This window comes from Rhea americana, unplaced genomic scaffold, assembly GCF_003343005.1.
Source record: "Rhea americana isolate MKP2758 unplaced genomic scaffold, rheAme1 scaffold_0, whole genome shotgun sequence".
Lineage (NCBI taxonomy): Eukaryota > Metazoa > Chordata > Aves > Rheiformes > Rheidae > Rhea > Rhea americana.
The window spans coordinates 16,758,146-16,774,980 of record NW_028185037.1 but is presented as its reverse complement, the minus strand read 5'-3'; the positions used below and the strand labels follow the sequence as shown (position 1 = coordinate 16,774,980).

General features: G+C 37.4%; 1 protein-coding gene across 1 annotated transcript; it reads left to right on the top strand.

Annotated features, from left to right (window-relative positions):
• The first annotated feature begins 4,475 nt into the window (after positions 1 to 4,475).
• Positions 4,476 to 14,969, top strand: TMEM71 (transmembrane protein 71). Its single transcript, XM_085319001.1, has 10 exons — positions 4,476 to 4,645; positions 6,261 to 6,342; positions 7,833 to 7,890; positions 8,981 to 9,193; positions 9,664 to 9,833; positions 10,306 to 10,485; positions 10,999 to 11,074; positions 11,410 to 11,459; positions 11,642 to 11,708; positions 13,703 to 14,969. Exons 2-10 carry the CDS (start codon positions 6,303 to 6,305, stop codon positions 13,854 to 13,856), a joined length of 1,008 nt encoding a protein of 335 aa, XP_085175127.1. The 5' UTR covers positions 4,476 to 4,645; positions 6,261 to 6,302; the 3' UTR covers positions 13,857 to 14,969.
• The last annotated feature ends 1,866 nt before the right edge of the window (positions 14,970 to 16,835 follow it).

Here is a 16,835-nt window from a genome sequence, read left to right as displayed (position 1 = left end):
AAGTGAATAGGGGAATRGGACAGAAGGAATATCCTGGCAATAAAATGACTGTATTGAGTCACCATTTTGAACTCTTAGCAGCAGTATGTTTAGCTCACTTATGAGGATATCAAGAAGTATTATAAGAGAAGAAGAGATTGAAAAACAGTTCCTGACAGACAGGTCACTGCAAAACATGCATACTATTAAGTAGAGCTTTGCTACCTGCAGTCAGATTGCCGTTACGAACGTATAGAGGGGAACTGCATCTGGGAGTGAGGGAAAGCAAAACTCTAGAACTCCTATTTGTCCAAGCTGATGGAATCCAGCATTGAGAATAAAAATAAATCATACATGTAAAAAATACAAGTACTGGCAGACAATACAGCTCCCTTTTAAAACTAGTGTGATGCTTTCCTGTCTCCTTTGTGGTCCTGTAAAAGCCAAAGCGTGCACAGGGCGGAAGGGTGGTTGTCAACACAGAGATTAGCCCTGACTGGCCAACCCTGCCCCTAAAATGTCTGCAAAGTGTCAGGCATATGTTTATGGGAGGAGTCAGTGGTTTCTTGATCGGGTTCTGTGCTGGCATCCCATAGACGGGTTCCTGGAGGGCTGTCGTAGTTCTGCTTTCTGTCCTCAATTCCTTGCTAGGCCACATTTAAATCCTTGATCATTATGCAGTATTGGATAGCATCCAAGCTGTAAGTGCACAGTTTAGTGCAGTGTATCATGATTCTCCACTGGGTACCAAGGCTGACTGTGCCTTTTCCTGTCCCTAGCAGTTGATCTAATCCAGGACATCAGCATGAGTTCAGCTGGAAACATGACAAGTGAGCATGGCACAGGCATAGCAGAAAGTAAGAAATGCAACGAGTGCCAGAAAGGCTTGTGGACCTGCTGTGCAAGCTTAACAAAGTAGACTCTGCTTAAATACTGGCACAGAGGCAGAAAGTGACTCAGTCACTGTCAATCTACAGCAGTTATTTACATACAGAGAGTCTGACTGATGAGGGTGCTGTGTAAACTCACATGGAAGAATAGCATTTTGAAGAACCTTGTTAGAGTACCACTGCTAGCTGCTGTCTTCATTGATGCATTCAGTAGTGTGATTTATTGTAGAAATGACTGTGACCATCAGTGCTTTACCAACCAGTGTTGTCTCATGAACCAGCGTACCAAAATCTTGCCAACTCTACATTGCCAGTATAGGTAAAAGGGTACTTTAGAATTACACGATGGCCAGAAGTCTTTACTGCACATCAGTACAAGAGCCTCCTCTGTCGGTCCATGTAGAACACATCACAGAACTGGCACAAAAATCAGCCAGTGTCTGAAATACAATACATCACTACCTCCAGTGGAACATTTATTTTCATTTGGGGACTTACAAAGTAGCAAGAAAACTTTTTAACAATAATTCAGGTTTTATCTGTCCACATGGAGTACCTAGTGGGTGCGCTAGGGATGTGCATGACCTGTTCATGCACAGTCTGTTCAGTTTTCAGGCACCAAGATGATGCTGCTATCCAGGTGGTGTGTCCAGTATTGCCTGAAGTGACATAGAAAACATGCTATGTAGGCAACTGAGTCTTAGTGTCTCCTGAATGCTTAGGTTGTTGACCATGTGCTGGATTTGTACCCCGTCCAAGGGACAGTGGTCGATCTCTCCATACTGTCCCACCAGATTTAYTCCCTATCCTTTTCCTCCCAGTCTAGACATCCTGAGACTCTGCATGTACACTTGCTGCGATCTTGATGACCTGCAAGTCTAGGTGCCAACACATGCCATTCATGTAGCCCTTTCCCCAGTACCCCCCTTCATATTCATTCCCCATTCAGACCAATGATCAATGGATCAATGTTTCTATTGCATTTTTCTACAATAAGATTTAGCTAGAACACAGTTTGGCCAACAGGAAAATACTTACCACCGGCTCTCTCTTGGCCATTTCTAACACTTCAGAGTGTGAATTCATGAAATTTTGGAATACTTAATTAAACTAAGGCAGATAATACAACAAAGATGTTTTTTGTTGTTTGTTCCTCCTTCACTTGTTCCTGTTCACTGATGGTTAGTCTTCTTCACACGTCTTCTTGTTAGGAAGTTTACAAAGAGGGTCCACGATTTCTRTTTGGGACTTAGACTTCTGCTTTGACAGATGGATTTGGAGTAACAGCATTTTCTTTTGTGTTCTTTGTTTGCTAAGATAGTTTTCAAAGGAGCTGCAGATTCTAATCGAAGCCCTTCTTTTCCCTAAGTATGCTTTCCTATTGCTCTTGTATATTGATGTGACATTGCACAAAATTTCTCTCAATTTTTTCCCACATCTAAATCAAGTTTATATACCTACCAGATTTCCTTCTGAAACCATATCAAAGAGCGAGGAGATGTGGCACAGACTGGCTATGGCTTTGCACAGATACGTATTATTATATTTTGCAGGCCTGACTGATTTAGATCCTTTCTAAACAGCTTTTTTCCCATCTGTGCTAGTGTAACATGGCATTGTTGCAGGTAAGTTATTCTTCAGATTGAAGTAGAGTGCATGGGCCAGAAAGCTCAGAACTAATTCTAAGGTCTACACGTTTATGCACTGTACTCTACCGTGAAGAGAAGAGACAAGAGAAGCTTCCATATAAGAGTAAAAAGATATGTGGTAGTTTGTATTTCAGTTTCTCATTTTCTTCCTTTTGTGGGCTGAGCATGTTATGCATGTAACAGACATACAACTCCTGCACAGCCAGATTGCTGTTATATATAATTTCCTAGAATTTGTAATCTTAAGGCAGAAGTGAGGCCTGGGGTGGAGCAGGCACTTTGAAGTGATGACTGAACACCAGCTGTATTTAAATCTTTGTCTATGTATAAATAGTGAAGTAGAACCTACCTGTAAAACTCTGCTATACCGGAAGCTCCATACAAAAATATCAACCATCTTCACGTAATATCTGCTAAGGGAATGTAATTTCTTACACAGAAGATTTTGTGCATTTACCAATACACAAAGCTTATGCATCAACAATGATTGGAGCAGTGGTCTTCATATATGAATATTAGCTAGATAAAGTATGTTTCAACTATATAGTCAACCAAAGTTGACTATAGTCAAAGGCCAAAATACTTCCACAAAAAAAAAAAAAAAAAAGGAGCTTTATATATATATATATACATATATATATATATATATATAAAGCTTTATATAATAGCCAGAGCTTCTATCTATTATGTAGAATATATTCTATAATACTATAGAGTAAGTGACCTAGTTTTAAATACCATTGGGAATGTATGTCCATTGTCTTTGTTTTGCTGTGCAGAGAAAGGGTAGCCTGGGAAGTCTTAAGACAGAGCTCATGCATCCATGGAAATACTGTTGACTACATTTCCTCGCTGGTATGCGAACATTTCATTCCACTAAATGAGAAGAAGGGATGTTAAAAATGGACATAGCCCTCTGTTTCCATTTTTGAGCAAAAGGACTTTTAATTGTTCGTTTTAGATTGACTCCCATACAGGAACTCTTTTGCAATATCCTAATTGCCTAATGTCAATTTTTATTTCCTTTTCTGTTAGTGAGAATTTTACATTTATTTGTTATTAGTGGAGGTATTTTTCCTTTCTCCAAAAAGAAAGTTGTCATTATATCACACATTTATCTCTATATGCTGTTAGATTTATTTGCTGTTTTTCAGTGATACATCTAGACATCAAGAGAGGCACCTACTAGCTTATTTGATCAATTTGTCTGAAGATGAAGTATCACTTCTATTGTGTAGCTTCTATTGTGTACACTTCTATGTGTACAGTCAAATCATGTTGATGCTGGGACATCTTATTCAGACCATATAAAACTGGCTTTATTTAAGGTATTAAGTGTATTGAAGGTACGATTAATTGATACATTACACGGTGAGAAACATATGCAATTGAACAAAAATATATGATTACAATTGACCTATTTTTTCTCCTTCTGAAGAACTTTATGTTAATTTTWTCTTTATTATGATATATATTTGCAATAGTTTTTCGTTTTTTTTGAACCATGAAACTTAATGAATTCTGAACTCTCACCAAATGCTGCTTCTGCGTAATAGTGTTTTTGCAAATTATCTTGTCACTKCATGGATTTTTTGGTAGTTGGATGATTTTGCTACATCAAAGCTTTTCAGTCTTAAAAGTAAACTCATGGACTATTTTAGCTAGTATATGGACTGATTTGGATATTTCACTTTAAAGTATTCTGAGCGAGATGAAAAAGTGAAGCTGAAACAAAAATCTGTGTCACCTTCCTTTATGAGAAAAGGTACAGTTTTTGGTCTCCRTATCATAACTATAATGAATTGCTATTTATAGTTTTTGCATTCTTCAAAACAATCTGCAACAGAGTTCATTGGACTAATCTTGCTCTTCAGTTTGCTCTTCAAAATGAATGCTTCTGATATGAGGCTACTTAACAGGAAGCATGACCTCATTCTGCCTCTATGCTTCTGATTGCACAGTCTGTTTTCAAAGGGAAACAAGGGACTTCATAGACCTGCCTTTCCGAAGACCCAGTGCTGTTCTGTTCCAGGAAGCTGCAGAAAGAGCACCCTGCACTTACATCCCAGAATTGTTGATGAGAAACTTTTTTGCACACGTTTGTTGATAGGGAAATGGATTTTCCAGGTTTGGAAGATTTTACACGTATTTATGTTTTAATACAGTGGTCAGCTAAGGAGGAACTAAGCTTTGGATTGATTTGCATTCTGCTGTCCAGGAAGCTTTGCATTTTTGTGAACGGTATTATCGCTACCTGCAGGGAGGGAAGACTAGAATACTCTTCAGAAAAGGAGTAATATATATGAAAAAATAAAAATGTTTCATGTAGACACTTATGTTTGGAAGGTATAAGAGAATGAAACTGGTTGCCTAGGCTTCTACTATTTTAAGTCAGCACTATATTTTGGTAGGTAATACTGTAAATATTTACAATGTAAACATGCACATGAGATTATTGGCCACCAATTGGGGGCATCATTGGCTTAAAGATTAATTTGATATTAGAGAGAAAGGTGATTAAAATAGACTATTTTGTGCAGTGACTTTATGTTATGAGACTGAATTTTCTGGGTTTTCAAGTGTTCTGAAATTTCAGAATAAGGAGTATTTTGCCTTAAGTTTTGATTTGACTTCTTGACATAAAATATTGCTGCATTTGTCTTAGATTTACTGTTAGTGAAATTTTTAAAGGCAYTGGCTTTCTGTTGTGCCTTAGTTCAAAGGTTCTGTACTGATGTTCATTTTGTGGGTTGCGAATATAATTCTATTGCTTAACTGTACAGTGGTGGTTGAGATACTTTGTTTTGGCTTACTTATATTGTTACTGTATCTTCTCGCACTATTAATAGCTCAGAAATGTAACCAAATATTAAATTAAAGCAGAGAATTTTGCAGCATTGTCTGCAACATGATATTTACTTGCTTCCTCCAGTGTTCATGTTAATCTAATTATGATTTTCAAGAATCCTATTCACTAATGTACACACCAAAAATTTTGACAATAGAGGRCAGAGAAACAACCCATTGAACTGCCTGTTAAGTACATGACTGTTTATAGAAGCTTGACATTAGCATTACTTAAAGCAGTTTAAAAGCAATTCTGTGTAAGCTTATGTCAGAGAAAAATGTTGCACTGCAAAATACAACTACTCATAAACTGTTCTTCAAGAGAGAAACTCATCACCTCCCACTGGTATATTTACATATGTATGAGATCTCTCACTTTGTATCATAAACATGTATTCTTTTTTACCTTAAGTTTTACCTCACTGGAGGGCAGCAGATAAACACAAGTCCTGCAAAGACATTCCTCACTTGCAAATTTGTGACAATTCAAATTAGCAATGGAAATATTGTGGTTTGTTCTGTCACTTTGTTGCATGTATGTCAATACTTTCTAATGAAAGCAGTATCCATGTGTGAGCTATTTTCAAAAGTTACTCCTTTTCAATGGTTGCTCCTTTGTATTATCATAACTAAGAAATTTGAATGCAGTATAATTGTTAYGGGTTTCAGCAGCTGGGAAGAAGTTTTACCCTCAGATTATTAAACAATTGTAATTAATTTAATTGATGCTGAAGCTCTTTCATTTTCAGACACATTTGCCCTGGAATCAGTATGGRTTTTACGTAAGGGAGAATATTCAGTGGACGATGGTATAACTAGAAATGTGAATTATATATCCTGATAGAAACCAAACAAAATAAAGTAGACCTGTCTTTCTTTYTGAACTGTTTTACAGATACTCTGTAATCCCAGGGTGTATGAAACACTCCTTTTCAAGATGCATGGGATATCACATGTTGTGTCAACACCAGCAGCAAGTAAATTTATGCACATTTATTTAGGCTTTTGATGAAATCTGATGTAGTGAGGACTTGAGATGATTGACAAAATTTGAGATTTTTCCGCCTTTAGTTTATACCCAAATCTACTAACCACCTGTTGAGTTCTTGCTGTATTTTCTTTTAGAGTTCAGATGAATTTCTTTTATGAGTATAATATTTTTGCATCATTTAAAATCATAACTGTGTACATGATTTTACCTAAAATAAGAAGAATTCTTTCAGGAGCTAGTTGTATGCGTAACATCAGTCTACAACATGTCAGTCTTTGAAGTACATACAGCACTCTCTCACTTTTTCTACTTTTTGCTGTGTGAGATTTTTACTAGTGTTGTTTGATCTCATTACACCTCCATCATGAGTTTTCTTCTCTCCAGACTGTTTTTGCTAGTGCTTCCCTTTGGAAGCACTCACGTATCTCACAGCAAAGTGAAATACTTTTCCAAAATGCAGGAGAAACAGTATGTATGGAARTAGGTAATAAGAGTGATCTGCAAAAAATACCCCGGAGAGTTTTACCTCCCTTCTTTGGCAACCTTGCCTGATCCCTAAACTGAGCCTGCCTATCCAGGCTATGACTGACAACCCCACTCCAAAGGAGGGTAAACAAGATCACTGAAGTGCAAACACTGATCTTTGTCTCTTTTCTTTGTCTCAGATTTTGATTAAATACTAGAAAAAAAAAAAAAAACGTAGACCAATCTCCTCTCACAGGTGAATTAATCCTTATTAATTCATTTACTAACAGTGTTGTAAGCATAATAATCAAAAGATACAGGAAAGGTAAGGTAATATAGAGAAAGATCGTATCTTTTATCATTCAGTATAAATACAGATATAGGYGGACAACTATTGCTTGCATTTCTTAAGACTGATTCTGTCAGATGCTGAACGTCTGCAGCACTTGACAGACTTGAATTTTGGTAATTCAGACAAATCCTGTTTCTCTGTTCTCGTGCCACGATATTATTGTCAAATCTTTACCGCTGTCCCTTCTCCCTATGCTTGTTGGGCCATGTCTGCAAATATCATCTGAAGAATATACTATAATGATAGTTGCGGCCCTTCCATTCCACCATATTACTCTTGCCAATGCATGTACTATTTCCAGCATGAACCAGATTTCTGGGAAAGTATCATTAAAATTACTGTAACTGTTACATGCCTGTGTCCCTAACTATTTTTGCCAAGGTAGTATGCTCTGCAGAGTACAAGTATTTGGTCATGGTTAGCTCTGATTCTGTGTTGTCCTTGTTGAGCTGCTATTAAACAATTTACTGTAAATGCTATATCTTTCATCTATTCTTTCCTCCTCCTTTTTTTTCCTTTAATCTCTCCCTTCCTTTCCTTTTTTAACTTTCTTTATACTTGTTATTTGCTTAAGGTATCTGTAAGTGAAGACTTGTCAACTGTTTGAGCTGTCAAGAGAAATGTAACAGCTTCTTGTTATTTGGCCTTTGCCTCTGCAGGTTCAAGGGTTTTTGATGGAGAACAAAGACTCAGCGCCTCAAAACATAGTTTTCCACGGTAGGGARTAAGATTAGACTTAATTAATCTTATTTTTATTTTGTTGGAGATTTCATAAAGTCCCTTCTGGGTCACTTAGGACTACTGTAGTGCTGATAGTAATTTAATTACTGCTTTAAATGGAAGCTCAGAAGTACTGCAGTGGAGCTTCAGAAGCGCTGGCTTTGCAATTATGAGGTTTTGTAGTATCTCTATTCCACTTTCCTTCTCCTTCACTGAAAGTGTGGTATGCCTCTCTGACGTGCCGTATGGGGTACTGAAACCTGCTACTGAAAMCTGTTTCAACCACTGAGTCAGTCCAGTGGCTTCCTGACTTCCATGGATGTCACTGTGTGCCCACTTGGAAATCAGAGTTAAGGAGAAAAAACTCAACATAAGTGCCTATCCAAGTTAAATAAAATTCCCATTGCAGAAAAAGTCTACAGTGTTTCAGATTCTTTCACCTCTGTCACTACTTACATCTATTTTAAATACCACATAATATATTTTTATGGGCTATGTTTCATTTCAAAATTAATTGCGTTTCAGTGATGGATGTAGTTGTCACTGCATGTAGACTTTATCCCATATAGTTATAGCTGCATAGTTTCTAGGAGCTGTGAGAATTAAAAGTCATGTACCTTTAACTCTTCATTGTGTATAGCAAGAGGATAAAGAGCACATCAATCCTGCCTTGATTCAGAGGCACTCAGGTTTACACCATGCACAATGACTCAGAGGAGCACAAAACTGGAATAGCTTTGGTGACTCCATGGATGTGGAGGTCTGGCAGTACTCCTGTATGCAGCAGTACTGCCACAGCAGCACTCCATGTATTTCTCAGTTCAGGCTGGCTCCATGCATTCATGCAAAGCTCCACTTGGTATGAAGCCCTACTCCTATCTGGGAAATGTGAGGTACATGCACTCTAGTTGACTGAGAACCTCCTTAGGTCTAGAAGTAATAGCATTATCCGTATGTTTTTTTTTTAATCTATGTTAATACCAGCCACCAGTAATTGCGAGTTGATGTAATTTATTATTACTAAATTGTGGTTTTGCGCTATCTAGATATTTGCTAAATTAGAAGGTTTCATGTCTCTCTTATTCAGTTGTGCTTGTGCCTTTCTGGATGATGAGAGTGGCGACGAGTGGTGTTCCATAAATCCTTTGACAGGCTCCCCTTTCACGTATCGCCGAAGCCCTCGGCTGCTTTCTAATGGTTATTACATTTTGACAGAAGACAGTTTTCTGTCTGATGAAGAAGGCAACATAACACTGACACCGTCACAAACAAGTGTTACATATAAGGAAAATTTAGTTCGGTAAGTGAACTATACACAGATTTTATTCAATGTTGGGAAGTGGCTCCACATCTCTAGACTCATCTAGAGATTCCTGTGTGGTTGCCCACATTTTATTTGGCATAAAATAATTTCTTAATTTTTCCTTTATTTATTTATTAGTGTTTCTTAACAGGAACATCTCAATTAATTTAGTTTAAATAGCACAGTGATTAAAGTCATTTGAATTTTGGCCATGTTACTGTTAAGAACATAGTTGCTGTTCTAGTTGGAGTTGTGTTTAATAGCTAGAAATAAGAGCTACAGCTCATTTTCCCAGTAAGGTGTTATGATGATAAGGTATAAGAAAAAAGGTGTGAAAGACAGGTTTGATCCTAGAAGCTTTAATCAGGAAAAATCTCARATTTAATTTCTGCACACATTAGAGGTCTGTTTCCTGCTCAGTAAGACTGATTAACTCTGTYCCTTGATAATGTTTCTTTTCTTCCTAGCGTATTCAGGCGGAGGAAGAAAATCCGTCGCTCTCTTGCCAGCTTGTTCAATCTCAATGCCTCTAATTCATTGCTCAACACCACTGTCCTCAGCAATATGGATTCTTCCCATGGAGATGATTCTTGGACTGATGGATGCAGTAAACTACAAGTCAGTCAGGGTGATATTGGTAAGTTCTGGCCAAGTACAAAGTAATTTAGCTAAAACATTATATTGTGTATTTAGTGGGAAGTGGGTATCTGTCTCTATAATTTTTGTATGGGATGTCTGCTCAGCTGTGAAGGTAAAGGGGTATGTGAAGGACAGAATTTTAATTGGTGAATTGAGCTAGTGGCATTCATGCCCAATGGGAATTTTTAGACTGAATTTGAATGCAAAGTCACCACCAGTGAGATTTATCCCAGTGTGATTAATAACTGGCACTTGCTATTTCTACCTGGCCATTTTTATAACTTCATCGTGTTACATTTTATCCAGTTTTGTATTTATTTTGCATGTTTTCTCCTGGGTATATTGAACCTGCCTATTCTCTACCCCAACAATTTGGAAACCTCCCTATGATTGAGTAATTTTTTTTTCTTAGCACAAATTGTCAAAGCCCTTCTTTTGTGYGTGCTAAGTTACATATGCACTTTTTGTAGGTGATTCAGATTTTTCTTCTGAATGTAATGGTCATGTATCACAAAGGCAAGCTCCATCAGCTAACGGAGCCTCTCTCACCAAAGACAAGGAGTTAATTCAGTCTGGGAAACCATTCTCTGCTTCACTATCTTGCCCCCAGTTTATGATAGATGACAGTGAAGATACCTTGAGCAGCACAGGTACGTTAAGTTCTTATCCTGATATGTATTCATACAGAGCATTCATGCAGAGCAGAATGTATTTCAAGAAATACAAATTTTAAATAACAGCTTAAAAATAATAAAATCTTAAAATGGATATTCATTTGTTTACTCCACTCCACTCACATTTTTTCCTCTCCGATTTTCAGTAATAAAATGGAAAAACAAAAAAGCAGAATGAGGAGTAAAATGGAGGAAAGGGCATGGGGACAAAACCTAAAAAAAATGCAGTTATTCAGAAAGGCTTATCTTATGAGAGCATTGGAGGGTATGGTCTTTCTGTGATCATAGTGGAAAAGGACTCCCAAGATTCACTGAGAGTATGAAAATTAGGTTTTCACTTTGAATAACCATAGGTGAATTTCTCTTAAAGTGAAGCTGAGCCTGGCCTCACAGGCTGAAGGTAATGTCTTGCAAGTACTTCCTGTTACATGTTTACTTTCGTGAAAATTCATGAGAATTATTTTCTTTATCTGCTTCTTTTTATTTTAGAATCTCATACAGTGCGAAATATCCTCTCTCAAATGGCTGTACTGATCGTGTGTTTAATCATTTCAGTATGTGCAAGGTAATTTTTATTTCTTTTTTTATTGCTATTTATATTAACACTTACTCCATTTCACCTGGTGAATAAAGCATAAATTWACGGTCACATTTGCAAAGCTCGATACGTCTTATTGTAAAAATATATTTGCACTTGGGAGTCCATGCAAACAAAGGCAAAAGATATTTAGTTCTAGGAGTTTATCCTCAAKAGCCTAGATATTTTAAAGTTTCAAATTCCAGTTCAGGTGGTTCATCTGCAAGAAATATCTCTCCTCTTTCTACTCAGTCTTCACCTATATCAATCAAATATACATCCATTTCATTTTCTAAATTTTATGGGTATTGTTTTGTTCTCAGATATTTTCTCGGAGGATTGTCTATGACTTTGTTGCTGATAATGTTGATTTGTAAGTATGGACTTTCTTTATACTTAACACAATACTTTACCAAGACACATCTGAGGATCAAACTCTGTCCTTAGATATATATCTACAGCTCTTACTGATGCTGCTAAGAGCAAAATGTGGGCATAGGGGAAAGAATGCATTTTCTTCAATCAGTTACAGATTTTTGCATTTAAACTTCACAGTTCTGTCGGAAGATACTGCTGTGTCGTCTTTCATCACTCTTGTCACATCTTTCAAAACTAAGTTTGGGTAAGTAGCACTAATGTCATGCAATGGCTAGAGGAATTTTATGTTAAAAAGAGCAGGGAGAGATTCTTTCTGCTGTTTTTATATCATAAAATAAAAGGCGTGGTCTGAAGTTACTGATAAAGGATTTAGCTTTTCCTCTGACTTACTGGTATTCATATAAATTTCCTGCTCATGTTGAAAAGCTACCTTTTTATAATTTGAAATAGCAGATATGTATTAGCAAAAAAGAAAGATAAGCCTAATTGCCATAACATAGACAAGCAAAGGTAGACCAGGGCTAGTATCTTATTTTGAATCAAGAGGTATGCGTTTGAGCCTTGCAGTGGTCTGTTCTCAGGCCACTAAGCTGTGCCTTTTTTGTTGGACTGGAAAAAGCAGAAGCAGTAAAAGTTGCTAGCCCCATCTCCAAGGACATCTCCAGGCCACATTCAGGGACTACAGAACTGATATGACTTGGCCCAACTAACCCAACACACTATTAGTTTTAGAGCAGAGCTTTGGCCTTGGCTTATACTGTAGTCTGGTAAATGTCACGGAAAGTAATATTAAATCAGTCTGAGTTGAACAAAGGTGATGATGTTGCTGCTCCAGCTGCTTTATTTCAAAGCTTTGCTTAGGAACTACAGCTTCTAAAGCCTTCTAGAGAAAAATACTTACACAGTAATGAAGTCTGAARTGTATCTCTAGAGCAGCTCGTATATAGACCTCTGTGCTGCAAGCATGTATGTAGGTGTTGGATTTATGAATTGTCATTCCTTTGACTTTCTACTCAGCATAAAACTCYTCTGAGTGTGTAAACATTTAAAATTTTGAAGAGACTAAATCCATTTGGGGTTATCTGATTTTTTGTGTTGTGAAAGAGAAGCTCAAAAGGACGTGGCTAATGTTTCTGAAACTGAGACAGGGTTCAAGAGTTTGATGTATCCTGAGGGCAACAGGTCAAATCTGGCAGACTTCTTAAAATTTAAATTCAGTATTTTGGAAGTTAGAAATGACAAAGCAAAAGCTGGAAAGCCATATTGCAACGAGTCTCAGATTTTCAATATTCAGGGGTCTTATCATTAAACACTACACCTTAAATACTCAAGGATAGTATGTTTCACTTTGTTGCTATGTCATTAATCCCAGTAAAATCAATGGCACCAAGTTTGGATGGTGTTGCTAGCATATTGCAAACTCAGGCTCCAAAGTAAAGCTTTCTGATTTCCTCAATAGCTTTGTCTTCAGTCATAAATGAAGCTGTTGTTCACCAAAGGAAAACAAATACACTGTGAGAGGTTTTTGTCACTGGTGTACAGAGGCCACTTCTTTTGTTCTTGTCACAGGTGAGAAGTCACCTGCTCAAACAAGTAGTCGTAGAGTGTAAATGCATCTGGCAAACAAGAATCTACAGTTACAGATACACTGATTATAGCACAGTGTGGTCTTAATCAGAACATATAAAAATATATGCTATGATTTTTTTCCAGGAAATAATTGGAAAGAAAGAATAATTGGTAAGTATATGTTTAAGTTGAAAAAGCTGAAGGATTTCATGCACTGTAGGGATTGTAGGATTTCATACATTKTAGTTTCACAACTCTCTATTGGGAAATAGAGCTCAAGCATGCCAGAAAGGTTCCTTGGAACTTCTATTTAAAAAAGTTTAGCTAGGGGACTCTTGCAAGCTTCCACTGTGAATTATTCCACTTTGCTGTCTAAAACTCCTCTTTGATTTCATTTGGATGAAATATTTTTTATTGTTTGATGACAGTTGCTAAAGAATGCAAGCTGTTAAACAACCACTACACTTTAGCCTAGAGAAAGCATGTTTTCAGTAACAGSTAAAGCAAGTCCTATTCTTTCAAAGTTTAAACAGAAAAGTAGGGCTAGGTGCTGAGCTGCTCTGATTTGGTACCACTCCACTGAATGAGTGAAGCAGCAACAACATGTATCAGTCCAGAGTACCTGGAAAACATTTGTAGATTCTTCTCTTTGCTATTTTTTTTCTTCAGTCAAGACTCACCTTCAGTCTCCAATCTCTGCTTATCAATCATTCTAAGCCTTGGAGCAGCTCAGGACCATAAAGCAAGACCGCTATTTCTTTGTAATGGAACTGGCCATCCCATTGCTGGCTCCCCTATTTCTCTTTTTACTTTGAAAAGATAAGAAGAAAAAAAAAATGGAGTCATGCACAGATTGGTATCYCTCATAATACGGATAAAACAGCTTTGTTCTTCAGTTCCCTGGATGAGTGCAGTTCAACTTCTGAGATGTAAAGGCAGCTGCATAGCTGCAGATGCAACCTGGAAATCCTTTGAGTTAGCCTGTAAGAAGAGGATGTTCATCCTGAGAACAAAGCATTTTAGAACTGTGTGCAGGCATTTGATCACTTCTCAGACTTACTAAAGCCTGTGATGAAAAATACATCTTACTCATCCAGTGTGCCAGACGGTGTTGCACCAGATGTGGCACTTCCTAAAGTCAGTGAGACTGTTTATATAAGGACAGCAGCACCAGAGCTGACTTGGATTTGGAAAGCCTGTATCAGTTTTAACCAAAGTAGGTATTACGGAATGGAATGCAGAACTCAGGATTGTGGCCTAGCAGGAACAAACTAAAATACAAGCTGGCACAGGATACTGTAAGACAGGACAGAGATTGTGGACAATTAGATCCCAAGCATTTCAAAATAAGCGTGTCTCTTGCYTTTTGTAGGCAGCTTAAAGGCAGAGTAGTTATTTCTGTATATTGCTATACCAGTTCACTAACGATTTTCATTTTTCCTTCTCCTCAAATATATTTTCCTCAGCTCTTCAGCAACAAACTACTGTATACCAACTTATGGCCACCATTATATATGTTCCTGTGGGGAAAAAAAATAGAATTGTCAGTGTTCTTCCTTAAAAATACAATTAATTTTAGCTTTATTTGGGTCCCTGTCAAAGTATGGATGAGGCCATTCTTCTTGGTGACTGCAAGCAGTCATGCAAAGCAGTCCCTGTAGCCTCAGTCCATTGCATCAATAAGGTGCTATGTAGACAAGCACTTTGATAGTAAACTGATGTTAAAAATTTTTGGCAATCCCAGCACAGGGCTATAAAGATGATCAGAGGGCTGGAGCACCTGCCCTGTGAGGAACRGCTGBGAGAGCTGGGCCTCTTCAGCCTGGGGAAGAGAAGCCTGAGGGGGGATCTKATCAATGTGTACAAGTACCTGAAGGGAGGGTGTCAAGGGGACGGGGACAAACTCTTTTCAGTTGTCCCGTGTGACAGGACAAGAGGCAATGGTCAAAAATTGAAGCACAGGAAGTTCTGCCTGASCGTGAGGGGGAATTTCTTCCCTGTGAGAGTGACGGAGCCCTGGCACAGGTTGCCCAGAGAGGTGGTGGAGTCTCCTTCTCTGGAGATCTTCAAGGCCTGCCTGGATGCAACCCTGTCCACCATGCTGTAGGTGACTCTGCTTGAGCAGGGGGTAGGACTAGATGATCCCCAGAGGTCCCTTCCAACCTTACCGATTCTATGATTAATTCATCTTTTGATAAATAACTGATATTTTCAAATACCTTCTGTATTATTTTTTTGTAACAACATGCTATCAAAGGTAACGGATTTGGATAGAGTTGGAGCACATGTGGTAACATATTTCAGAAGCTTTACCGTATCATGTCTGTCATTGCCTTTTGGCCTTTATGCCAATCCTTTTGTAAAGAGAATAAAGGGTAAAAGAAACATAAGAAAAAGTAAAAGTTAATAGTGCCAAATTAATGCCAGGCCAGATTATTAGAGACCAGGGAGGCACTCTTCAGAAAACCAGGGAATGGGAGGTAGAAAAGCAATGATGAACCAATATTACCTGGATTCAGGTAAAAAAAGAGACCTGCAGCTATTAACTTCAGAAACACTGAGCCCTATTTTTTATCTTGGGTCTTTGCTACTGTGGAGACAAAATTAAACATAAATCCTGTGGGTAATCAAAAACTACTATCTTGTGACTCCAAGCTTTTATCATCTGCTTCTTAAAATATCTCCTTATATGCCAGTTTAGCTAGGACAGCATGGATTTCATCTTTCCATGCATCAAAATGATGATAATGTGTGAGTATGCTATTGCCTACCAAATCATTTTATAACTAATGCTATTTCTAGTCTACTTGACCTGTGCTGTGCTAAAAGCGATGTTTGTACAGCCCCAGCTGGTAAATCAGATACGAAATATTGCCTGTGCAAGGGCCTAGTCTGCAGATGGGGTACAGTCAGACAGACTGACATAATGACAGGGACTTCAAGCTTCTGCAACGAATGCACACAAACTATAGGTTTTCATAGGAGAAAGAATCTAGAACAATAAAACTCTGCTGTCTGTGCATGTCTAACTCAGGCTCAAGCAGGTTATATATGTATTTCTAGGACCAGAAATCCCAAAAGTAAGAGAGTGAAGAAAAGAGTGCTTCCAATTAATTTAAAAAGCGTGTTTCTCTTTCGAACGGTAAATATAAGCCGGTTATATTTTGAAGCATCAAGAACTCAAGCAGGGTAATTTCACCCCAGTCACCAGTTTTGAATAGTAGCTTACTTTTGCCTAGTGCATTAAGCTGATCTCATATGAAGACAGGCCTTTCATTGTAACAACTCCATATTTTATAGTTTCAATAAATAACAACAGTAAAATGTCTTTTGTCATAAAACTTATGTAATTATAATAGTAGTTATAATATTCATACTCGTATTTACTTATAGTTACTACATTTGGGAAATTTTGTCAGTATTAAATATTTCTACTGCTTTGTTTACTAACTGTAGAATCCACTGAAAGTATGTATTTGTGTGATACTTATAAACACTTTGTGTTACCTACTTTATTGCCAGTTATGATAGGTCTTTTGCTAAATGCATTTTTTAAACTAAAGGAGTATAAAGATCATTAAAATAATTTCCTGGAAGAATAATCTGGAAATTGAAATCCCGTAATGAGAGAAAAGTCTAAAACTACAATTATRCTGCAGTCATAGAAGTGATTATGATATAAAGCAGGAAAGTCTCCTTTCAAAGTAAACTAATTAGTGCAGGTACATATCAAGTAAAGTAAAGGATGATTCAGCTTGCCAAAAATTTAATCTAAAATGAAGTGTTGTAATCTGTCTTTGAA